This window comes from Cornus florida, unplaced genomic scaffold (assembly GCF_030987335.1).
Source record: "Cornus florida cultivar Cherokee Brave unplaced genomic scaffold, ASM3098733v1 CherokeeBrave_3.0.0_Hap2_Chr02, whole genome shotgun sequence".
In the NCBI taxonomy this organism is placed as follows: Eukaryota; Viridiplantae; Streptophyta; class Magnoliopsida; order Cornales; family Cornaceae; genus Cornus; species Cornus florida.
This window is the reverse complement of record NW_026775572.1, coordinates 69496347-69508289: the sequence shown is the minus strand read 5'-3', so window position 1 is coordinate 69508289 and position 11943 is coordinate 69496347. Positions and strand designations below refer to the sequence as shown.

The 11943-nt window shown below is 38.2% G+C and overlaps 2 protein-coding genes across 4 annotated transcripts; one reads left to right on the top strand and one right to left on the bottom strand.

The window, feature by feature from the left end:
* The first annotated feature begins 202 nt into the window (after positions 1-202).
* On the top strand, positions 203-2880 carry LOC132295274 (homologous-pairing protein 2 homolog). Of its 3 annotated transcripts, none has more exons than XM_059793473.1 (6): positions 203-341; positions 578-603; positions 1603-1807; positions 1970-2040; positions 2147-2335; positions 2417-2880. In XM_059793473.1, the coding sequence occupies exons 1-6, from the start codon at positions 314-316 to the stop codon at positions 2513-2515; spliced, it is 618 nt and encodes a 205-aa protein (XP_059649456.1). In that variant the 5' UTR covers positions 203-313; the 3' UTR covers positions 2516-2880. The 3 variants fall into 3 exon arrangements, with proteins under 3 accessions (XP_059649456.1, XP_059649455.1, XP_059649454.1); XM_059793472.1 differs by having other exon boundaries at positions 1588-1807; XM_059793471.1 differs by having other exon boundaries at positions 1540-1807.
* Positions 2881-7079: 4199 nt separating this feature from the next.
* Positions 7080-10108, bottom strand: LOC132295272 (G-type lectin S-receptor-like serine/threonine-protein kinase LECRK2). The gene has a single exon (XM_059793470.1). It carries the CDS (start codon positions 9666-9668, stop codon positions 7260-7262), a length of 2409 nt encoding a protein of 802 aa, XP_059649453.1. The 5' UTR covers positions 9669-10108; the 3' UTR covers positions 7080-7259.
* Between the last annotated feature and the right edge of the window lie 1835 nt (positions 10109-11943).

Sequence of the window (11943 nt, the reverse complement as noted above, 5' to 3'; positions counted from 1 at the left end):
TTACTCATTTTGTAAAAATTATGAAAATAAACCCGATATTTAAAAGCAATTCATTTCAAATATACTCGTGCGTGACCGCGTGTTCCAGTCACTATTATTTGTTCAGCTTCGGAAAATAAAATACTTTTCAGAAAAAGAGAGGTTGTGCTCTCAAATGAACTAAACAAGCTTATAATACGTCGTCGTCTAAACACTGCTGGAATAAAGTCTCACGCAAGCCTCGCCAAACCTACTTCATTTCTGGGGTTGAAGAAGAACTCAGCCAATTCTCAGAAAATTTCCCGCGCGCTTCGTCTTTCGCATTCTCCGATCGATGGCTCCCAAATCAGACAGCGCCGAAGGTGAACTCTCTCTCTCTCTTTCTCTTTTTCTCTCTACATTTTTGTATGTATCTAAAATTCAAAACACCTAATAATTTCAATTTACGTACACTTGTTCCGATTATATATATCTTTATCTATTTATGTAGATTTTATCTTGATCGATCCATATTATATGCATCGATTGTTGAGTCGAACTCGTATTTGTTGAATTTGGGTATCAGAATATCACTTCCTGATTTTTGCTAAATTTTCAGGAATCGTACTCAACTTCGTGAATGAGGTACAGCATTCTTCGAATACTCTTCTAAATACCGCGTTTTTTTGTGTGTTTGTTCTATGTTCGTCGGCTATTTTATGTTTTCATGGGTGAGAGTATCCGATTTTTGACTCCACAACTGGTTTTTCAGCTTTGGGTATTTTTACGCTGTAAACCTGAGAGAGCGATGAAATGGAATGGGATTTAAATTTTCATGTCTGGTTAGGGTTTGATGTAATCTTAAAAGATCTAGTTTAATATATTGTTTTTCTTCGTACTTTATTATATGGGATCCAAAAGAGCATTGTAATTTCTGTTTGGTTGCAGAGAAAACTTGAAAGGGAACAAAATGAATTCTTAATCGTGTGTTCTGTATTTTTCTTTTATGATTAAATGTACCAGTTACCTGAACTATGCCAACTGCTTGTACAATTCATTAGTGGTATCATTTTCTTCTTGAATCTAAAATGAAATTTTATAATCTAACTTTTAGTTTCTCTTCTTTTCCTGAATTTTCTCATTAACCAAACAGCAAAGGGAATATGAAGTAGAAATCAGGCTGTTCTTGTAGAATTTTAATTTTCAATGGATTCCCATATTAGGACTTCTGTCCTCTGGTATTCAAAAATTAGGTGCATTACAATGTGTTACTAAGTAATCCAATTGCAAATTCACTTTCTCAGCACATTTCACACTTATTTAATTACTGTTTTGATTTATTTAATTTCTTTATCTACCAACCTTTGATGGTCAATCACTCTGATTGGTTCAACAACAAAAAATAAAGAGGATCTATTCTGACCAATGGTTATATTTGTTATGAATTTTAGGGAAATCAATTTTTTATCTTGAATTTATGTTTTTCATGATCCTGTGCCTAGCTATGAAAATGTTGTGCCTATTTTTCACTCGTTGTTTGAGTGGATATTCTCCAATATATATATATTTTTCTTTATCCAGCAAAATAGACCATTGAATTCTCAAAATGTGGCTGATTCATTGCAAAAGTTCAACCTCAAAAAGGCTGCTGTGCAGAAGGCACTAGATACTCTTGCTGATAGTGGGCGGATTTCGTTTAAGGAGTATGGTAAGCAGAAAATATACATGGCCCGTCAAGATCAATTTGACATTCCTAACACCGAAGAGCTTAGTCGGATGAAGGAAGAAAATGCTAACCTCCAAGAGAAGCTGGTCAAACAGAAGAAAGAAATTAGCGAGGTTGAGGGAGGTATTCTCTAAATTACCCATATAATAATTTTGTTTCTAAGAATGGTGAATTTATATTCTCTGTTATGTGAATATTTTGATGCGGATTTTTAGGTTCTGCTTTATTTATTGAAATTTTCATAACCTTCGCTTAGTAATAATGTGAGAAACTCTATTGTTGCAGAAATTAAAGCTCTGCAATCAAACTTAACGCTGGAAGAGATACATGGCAAACAAACCATTCTGAGAAAGGAGGTAAGTGACAGTCATACCTGGTTTCTCTTCTCCAAACTGATATTAAAGAGGTCTCTATTAGCAACGTAGGACAAAAACATTAAGAAGTATTTTGATCCTATATCAGGTGGAGGAAATGGAGGACAACTTAACTAAATTGCGGGGAGGAGTTACTCTTGTAAGCCCAGAAGAGAGGAATGCTGTTGAAAAAATTTATTTGGACACAATAAGTCAGTGGAGAAAGCGTAAAAGGACGTTCAAAGATCTATGGGATGCTATAACTGAGAACTCACCCAAGGATCTCAAAGAATTTAAGGTTCTGTAATACGTTACACAAATATGTGTATTTCACTTGGCCTTGCAAGTGTTGATTTTTAACATGTGTTTACATTTACAGGAGGAACTTGGGATTGAATATGACGAAGATGTTGGTGTGAGTTTGCAGTCATTCTGTGATCTAATGCAACAAGGAAAGAAACGAGCTAGAGGCCGGTGACTTATCTATGAGGATTTAGGCTAATATGTTGCTTTATGTTCTCCTAGAGGTAAACTTGATACACAAATTTGTAGATCACTAGATCCCTTATTTGATTTGTGCTCCTGAATCCCAGTAAGGTTACTATTACCGGTTATTTCATGCTGTACATTTGTTTTATAAGCAGTGATGGTCTTGTCCCTGGTATAAACTCATCTGAAATTCCAAATCTTCTGAAATTCCTGTTGTATTCTTGTCCCTGGTATCAACTCATCCTCCCAAAAGCTTGTTCTTGACCGGCATTTATGGTTAAATAGCTAATTAGTCTAAGATTGCCTGTGGGGATATAAAAGTTCTTTTTCTTAATGAATTCCTTTTATGCAATATGAGTCGATATTAGGCTATGTTTGTGATGACTATAATAAAGAACTTCAAAAATTGATTCTGCATGTCTGATTTCATTTCTTGGTAAACCATTAGGGTTTTTGTTGGTGGCTGTGAAGACTAAGGGGACTCCTGGGTTGGGCATTGGCATGTTTTTTTTTGGTCCTTCATATGCATGCATTACGAGTATCCTCTCAATTTTAATATTATGGAGCTTTGAACCCTTAAAGCCAATTAATTCACAGTTACAGTCTATATTATCACTCTAACTCATCAAATTTGTACAACTTTCTAATTTACTCATCTACATCATATTGTCGACGCACTTTTCTGGTCGCCTTTCTCTGCATTCAAATGCCATGAACTTTGTTTGCATCCTGGATCACTCAGCAGAATGTACAATTGGGTTCTCTGGCCCCCAGCTCCTGTTTGAGATCTTAAAAGGATCTACTTGTGAGATGGGTGTTAGAACTTTCCACCAACTCGTATTGGAACGGGTTTGGGATCACCTTATTAGAGGTTATGGGCGGTCTGGGAAGAGAGTTTAAAACTCGCAAACCCCCCAAACCTGGCCCAGTTTAGTAAATATATAAATAAATGTTTCTTTATTAGCTGTAGTTTTTATTTTCCCTTCATTTCTTATGATAATTGTAAATTTTAACAACATTTTGTTATTAAAATTATTAAATTTGACTATATTTATTTATTTTTATTTTTTACAAATTTTATCTTAAGTTTGTTTAAATTTGAATTGTTTCATATATATATATATATATATATATATATATGTATATATTTGGGAGTGCCCTGAACCCACCCCAACTCTAATGCGGTACTGAACCCACCCCAACTCTAATGCGGTACGGGACAGGACAGGATTAGAAAAAAGATTTTTATTTGTGGGACGGGTTTGGGAAAAAGGTGCACCGTACAAACCCGTCCCATTAACATTCAGGTTCATGGCTAAGTACGTTTTGCAACCCAACTTTTATCGACAATCCTGCCACAAATTCTTTTGATAGCAAGCCTCGCCTGTTGTAGTGACTTCAAATGGTCAATGAATTGAACTTCACTTTCAAAGTAGCAAAACCACTTCTTTCAAGTTTTTTCAGCTATATAGCTTAATTGAGTTCCAATTGCATATACGTTTTCTTAATCAACGAAGGGTTGGATCTAAAATTTTAAATAATTGACTGGTATAGAAGTGACAACAATGTAAAAAGTACAATTATGAACCATCATTAGAGAATAGTTATTACTTCTTCTTATTGAAATCTTAGTCCCATAATCGAGCCATTTATATTGTTTTTGTTTCGTGCTTTTGTTTTGACCTGAAATAGAAGTAGCCTTTCTGTTTTGGAGTATGTTCAATACTATTCAGAAACAAGTTTGGTAACATTATGTTTGTTGCAAGATTTTAGGAAGCAAAAATATGAAAATATGTTTAATAAAAAAGGTAATTTAAGATTTTTTATTTTTTCCTCGTTATAGTGTTTTTGCTACGATGTAGAAGAATCGGAAATATCAATTTGGTGCTTCCGGTTTCTATCCCTTGTTTGAAAACGTTTCGGTACTATTCAAATCACACCAAATATTACCAAACCATTGCCACACATTGTCCGAATCAATCAGGCCCTTAACCAGTTGGTATGAACTCTATTTGCCAAAGGAAGTGAACGCCAACATTAACCTATAAAGCGCATATATATATTTTTTGCTTTACAATATTTCATGATTTATGTGTGGAAATTTCTCAACTGTGTAAACACATTTTTGAGGAAAATTGTGAGTATCAAGACGAGCGTGCAAAGCGACAAGTTGTGACAGATGATATCAGAGTCAATTCCAAGTTGAAAATGGGAGAACATGCACAAGTTTACGAGAGTCAAACCAGCAAGATACTTAGAATTCAAGAGCTCCCAATTGTGTAAAAAAAAAAAAAAATCGTGAACACGAGAGGACCAAAATTATTATTATTATCCTTTTTCGTGACAATTAAATTTATCTACTCTTGTGATTATAGGAAGGTTTTTCATGGTAAATGTTTATATACACAACCATATTTAGGTTCATAAGGACTTGAGAATTTGTAGTACAAAAATCTTGTAACTTATTAGGAATTGAATTGAAACTTTTAATTTTTCAGGATTGGATTTCGTGTAAGTTCTTTAATAAGAACTATCATTTTATTAACATGCTTAAAATTGGAAACACCGAATCGGTGCTTTGAATTTGGAATTGTAGCAAATTTAGTTTAAACTTTGTGCTGCCAAACATGACAAAAGTAATTTCAATTTTAGGTTTTTAATAACTTTAAATGGCCACTAAGTATTTATAGAACAAATTAAACAAATTATGAAGTCATTTCAAGAATCAAGGAAAAATGAAGATAAATTTACTATGCTTATAGTTGGAATGTCGAGTGGAACATATTGGTGCAAATTGGTGTGACTTACATTAAGATCTTAAATTTCCATATTGCTATTTTTTAGGGGTGGCAGTATGGGCCAAGAAACATCAACCCGTCCATATTCGCTCGCTTTTTAATGGTTATGGGTGAACTATATTTAATTAAGGGTCAAGATAGGTTGGGCAATTTTTAACCACTTAATTTGAAGGTCAAGATGGGTTGAATATGGTTAACCATATTCAACCCATATTTCACCCATCACATAATAAACACACAACACACGTCATTATATATTGTACTCAACTCATTTCTCTCTCTAAAATTTTCTCACTCACAATCTTCTATCTATAAATTTGTCTTTCATCAATCCCTTATCTCTAAGTTTCTCTCTCTAGAAATTTCTTCTAAAAAAATAAATAATTAAAAAATAATTTAAAAAATTAAAAATAAATTAAAAAATTAAAATTAAAATTAAAAGAACAGTGAAAGGCGAGAAAGGTTGAAGGCCGACGCCGGAGCCTGCGGCTTCGGATGTGGATAGGAACGGCGGCAGGCGGTGGGTATTGTCGGTCCTTTGTGATCTGAGTTCGGCCAAGACAAATCCAGTGAAGAAGAGGAGGTGAAGGGAGGAGAAGAGAGGTTGGGATTTGTAGGGAGAGGATGGGATTTGGTTGAGGGAAACTGAGGCAGCAGATCAGATCAGTGGTGGCAAACATCGGCTTCGACATGGAATCGCGACGGCAGAGATCTTATCTCTGTTGTTTGCTCAACTCGGTAGAGAAGATCGGCGGTGGCAAGGAGTTGAGATCTGCGGTGGCGGCTAGAGCAGCGGCGGTGATGGCAGAGATCGGCTTCGGCTAGGCAGATGAGATCGATGATGACGATAGCAGAGATCCATGATGGCACTGGCGATTTCGGCCTCTAACGGTGGCAGTGCTCGAATGCTATCGGCTGTGATGGACGTTGTTTGGTGCAGCGGCGGTGACAACTATGAGATGGTGACGGGCAAGGCTGCAGAATCTGACGTGGCAATTCCAAATTAAAAAGAAAATTAAAACCTTATAAATGAAAAAAATTTATAAATTAAAAATTAATTAAAAAATTAAAAATTTTATAAATTAAAAATTAATTAAAAAATTAAAAATCCCTTACTACATCTTCCAAATAAAAATCTTCACAAATTGTAAATTTTTGTGTGTGTGCGCGTGTGGAAAATTTTTCTCCAAAATCATTCTCATCCATCTGATCACATTGCATTTGGTTTTTAAAAATCTAATTATGAGAAGTAAATATTGCAGAGGGCAGGTTGGTGGGGTTTTAAGAGAAAAGGAGCATCAGACATGCTTCGGTTTCGACTAGTTCCGCAACACCAGCAGAGGCACCAGAAATGTTCCCATCAAGTTTAAATAAAAAAAATATAAAAATAAAAAAATATAAAAAATTAAAAATAATAATTAATGGGTTCACGGGTCATAACGAGTTGACTCTATCCGTTTTCAACCCGTCCATTTTTAACCCGTTCTTAATGGGTAGAATATGGGTCTTGACCCATATTGACCCGCCCATTTACCACCCAACCCAAACCCAACCCAACTCGCTCATTTACCACCCCTACTATTTTTGTGCATTATCATAGACAATTGTACATAAACAGATCATTGTGTTGCAAGCTGTAGACAAATTAGGGATAGGAAGGAGTCAAACACGGACACACCTGCTCAGGGAGCTAGGCACTCTACCAACTAAGTCCCTGAATAATGCCCGCTAACTGTACCTCTAATGGTTTTGGACTTTTGTTGGAAACAGTTCAATATCAATTATCAAACATTATTATTCCTGAAAATATTGGTAACAGAAAATTTGCAGCGACATACTAAGATTTATACCCAAAACTACAATAACAAACAGAATCTTACATACACAGCACAAGAAAGATTGATAAGACAAACAAAGCGAAGACCTGAATCTGCTCTAAATCAATATCGTAGTACTAAATGGGGAGGGACATGGGGGAACATTAACTTCAACAACTCCTTCAAGCATCTGAGTTACCTTCCTCATTGTGGGTCTTAAAGACGGGTCTTCTTGAATACACCAAATGGCAACCATTACAAACCTCTCTAGCTTCGCCCTATCGTTTATGGCCTCCACGTCACCTTCAACCAGCGCGTCTATCGTTCCTTCTTGATAGCAGTCATAAGCCCAATCAGTTAGGATTGCTTTCTCTACTTCACTGGTATCCATATCTACGCTTCTCCGGCAACAAATGATCTCTAGCAGCAACACACCAAAGCTATAAACATCGACTTTCACTGTGATTGGCATTCTCCTGAACCATTCCGGTGCAACGTACCCTCTAGTTCCCCTAATGTCAGTGTGGGTTTGGCTCTGACCAATCATTAAAAGCTTTGCCAATCCGAAGTCAGAAATCCGAGCGTTGTAATAATCATCAATGAGTATATTCTGAGGCTTTATATCGCAATGGATGATCTGGGTGCTACACTCTTCGTGCAAGTACAAGAGTCCTCTTCCAATCCCATAGGCAATTCTGATTCTCTGGTTCCAACTCGGTCTTGTATCTCCGAAAAGGAAGCTCGCTAACGTACCATTGCTCATGTACTCGTACACCAGTAATCGATTCGGTCCCTCATTGCAAAATCCAATCAGTCGGACCAAATTCTTGTGATGTGTCTGGCCAATCACATTCACTTCAGCTTTAAATTCCTTCTCACCTTGAACCAATCTTTCTAACTTCTTGACTGCAACGAAATTTCCCGAACCCCTATTCATTTCCCCTTTGTAAACAACGCTAAAAGCTCCTTTTCCTACTTCTTCATTGAAGCCATTCGTAGCTTGTGCAAGCTCTTGGTATGTGAAACAACGCAAATTAGTGTCCGTGACGCTTTCGAATTGGGGAATTCTGGTGTCCTTTCTCTTGTAAATGAAGCAAAAGCCCAGAAGAATTGCAGCAACTAATACAAAGTTGAAGAACACAGAGCTTCCTAATAGCACCGATCCCACGACAGCTTTAGTCTCGTCGTGCTTCTTTCCCGGCTTCTTCTCATCGGGAGGACAAGGACCCGGTGGGGAAGAATTAATATCTTTCCTGACTTTGACAAATGCCGTGCTCCTTTCAGTTCTAACAACTCTCCCATTTGAGAGTGGTATCCTCTTCTTCCAACAGCTATTATCTCTGTAAATGGAAACAGAGCACAAGCAGTCTCGCAAGCAAGAATTCCTGCACTCCTCTCTATCGAAAGGCTCCAACAGCACGTAATCAGAAAATGGCCAGTCAGTGTTGGATAGCTCAACAAGATCATATAGTTGTTCGTGGTCATCCTCGCAGCCCTGCGCGAAATTCGGTTTGCAGTCACTAAATTGATCACTTGGATCGAGCAAGGAATACCCTCGTGGGCACGAACAAGAAGGCCTTCCATCCGTTTTGAGCTGGCAAAGGCTGTTATAACCGCAAGTGCCACTTCCTGCAGTCACAACACTTGCTGTGCAAATATTTTCCGGTTCATACCACAGCACAGACCAGCTTTCGTTGCCACTGGATGTCTTAGGATGATAGTATTCCGTGAACACACCGTCGAAATTGAGAGTTGCTCTGAGATAGTTATCCGTGGCTGAAACAGCTCCTCCTCCTCCGAGCATGGACCTCTGGCCGTTCCCTCTCAGCACGTATATGTATCCGGATTGATTGAAGACGAATCGGGAACCTGCATTAGATGAATCATTATCATCCCGAGTCCCGCTTGTAAAGTAAGGTTCATTAGGATGGTCTGTAGGCAGGTTTATGGTTCTGAGCACAAGATTTCCGTTGTCAAGCATGCTGAGTTGGAACCTTCCTTTGGAGAAACTAGTCTCCGTTTTTCGAGAGGTTAGCACATATCTCTTCTCCAATTCCTGAGTAGGCAACATGGTGTCGGTAGGAACCCGGAAGCTTTCCCACAACTCTTGCAAATTCCTATCTTTAAGCACAAAGTTACCGGTATTGTTCATGTAGCCATATGCAACTGAGCCCACAAGAGGATCAGATTTCCATATCTGGTCGCCTTGGGGGTTAGTAAGCACTAGCCCTCTGTCAGCAGTAAGCTCAACTTTGGAACCTCTAGGGACAGTACTGTTGCCTTCATTTGCATACCACACTATGGTTTTTTGTGGTATCTTGTCATACCATATGGAAAGCAAGAAAAGATTGGTGCCCACTTCCTTGAACCCGAATGCAAAATCGCCGGATTGAGAAAGCCACGAATGCGCCTCAGCAGCAGCAGTAAGAGAGGCACCGATCGATACATTACCACCGTTGGTTTGAGCAACACCAGAAAATGGAAGCAGAAATAGAAAGAAGAGGAGATGAGGAAGAGGGCAAGCCATTGCCTCAACTTATTGGTTTGTGAATTACCACCAAAGAGATGGAATAAAGATGTTAAATAATGGATGATGGTGGGTAGGTCCTCTTTTGAATAATCTTACCCCTGCAAAGGACTAAAATTCTTTAGGATGATCATCCTAATCTAGTCTAAAGGGACCAAAGATAATAGACTAATTGATCCCGAAGCATGGTTTATTGCTAAGTAACATAAAATGAGAGTGGAAATACAAGCGCCAAAATCATAGACACATGCATGGAATGAGAGCAGGGGTAAGAAGGCGGGTAAAGTGGGTGAGCAGAAATCCACACAAAATGTGAGAGCGTAGAAAAATTAACTTAGGATGACAGGCGGGTGAAGTAGGATAGTAGAAGTTCACACGAAACGTGAGAGTACAGAAAAATTAACTTAGGATGACATGCAAATGAAATAGGAGAGCAGAAGCTACACGAAACATGAAAAGAACAATTATATAACCCAACTTTCCCAAACAAAAAACAATTATATAACTTAGGACGTGATCGACAAGACAACGAAAGCAAACGTTAATAGACATTAGACTAGTACAAGAGAGATATTTTGATCGACCATAGAAAAGGCAACAACTAAACAAGTTTGCAACAAAAAGAAGAAGAAATGACAATGAATGCATTCGTTAATCGTCAACTTAATAGTACTGAGACTGACCGCCAACAGTGAATGCATGTTGTAGCTTTCAATGATTCCCACATCAAGGTTGATTTGGGTCAAGTCGTTGTCCATGCCATGAATAGGAGCACGTAGAAAAAGAAAAGTCTTAAATTGTTCTTCATTGAATGATTTACCTTTATTTGGTTGAGAAGACCCACATGGCAATGCCGTTCACAGCGGGTTAGACTTCAGGGGAAACAGACAAAACATTGAAATTGATACCATCCTACTGAACTACTTTACAAGTGCGTGTTAGTTATTTGTTAATTTTTCTACTTTTTCTTAGCACTATAAGTTTGAATTCAATCGTTTATATATTTATATAGAAAATAATAATTTGTCCACCGATGATCCAAAATAACCGACTAAATACATGTCAACTGTTGATTAGCACAACCTTGTACACAACTTTTTTTACCCTTTTCTTCAATAGCGGTGTACTCTTCGTCCCTCTCATCTCTCCCCTTTTTCTTTCATGCGGCAAACAAGAATTGTGTGAGATGTTCGGTGACAAGAGCCTTACCGGCGCCACCACCGACTACCAAACTTCAACTTAATTTTTTTTCTCTCAACCTCACCACACTTCTCTATCTTCGGGTCTTCCATCATTGATCTACAATCCAAATAAAAACTCCACCTCTTTCGTCGATTTTCTTCATCTCGCGAGGTAATCATTTCCAGTTCCGGCCTGCTTGGCCTTCGTCTTCTCCAACTCCACCGCAACCGCTAGCGACCAATTCATCTTTTTCTCTTTTTCTCTTAAAAAACAATTCAATTTTTGTCTATCAAACCTCATTTGTTTTTAATTCTTTCCTCAAAACCAATTAAATTTGTGTCCCTTTCCAACCCATCCCTTAGAACCAATTCTTATGACGAGGGCGGCGACGGACTGAAGTTTGAGTAGGGAGTCCGGTGATTGCAAGGAAGAACCGCACCAGAGATCAGTGGCTCCAAACTCCAAACGAGTAAAATTCTCTTAAATACACCTTATACATAAATTCTTTAATGCTCCAACAGGCTTTAAAATTGTTTCTATAAAAGAATAAATCGACACTACTCTATCCCACTCCCTAAAGACCACTCTATAAGCACTCACCAAACTGTTAAAAATAATGAAGACATCCTACCCTTGCATCCAAAATAGCAGTGGCCAAACAAGATAGGCATAAAAATCAAAACCTGACTCATTCACCTGATTATCAAAATTGCCGATTTGCCCAAACCCACTAATCAAATTCTCTCTCTCCCGCCATTTCTTTTTCTCCTCTCGAATTCTTTACTGCCTCACTCACATCCGATGCCCCATTGGCATCCCCATTCATAATCAACTCCCCACTCCAATTAGTTCCCGCCGCCACTGGAAAAGCAGAACAAGTTGCGTAAGCTGCCGACGCCCCCACCGAGCAACCCCTCTGCCGAGTCCCATTTCAATCGGTGCTCCGTCCGGACACTGAGTGTGACCCTCGCTGCCGCCGCTGCTCAGAACGGCAAGGTCTCTTGCTGTGAACACCATTACTGGAGGCAGAATCTTTTTCCGTAAGTGTATTCTACCGGATGAAGAGTACGGAGATTGAAGAAAAGGTATGCCC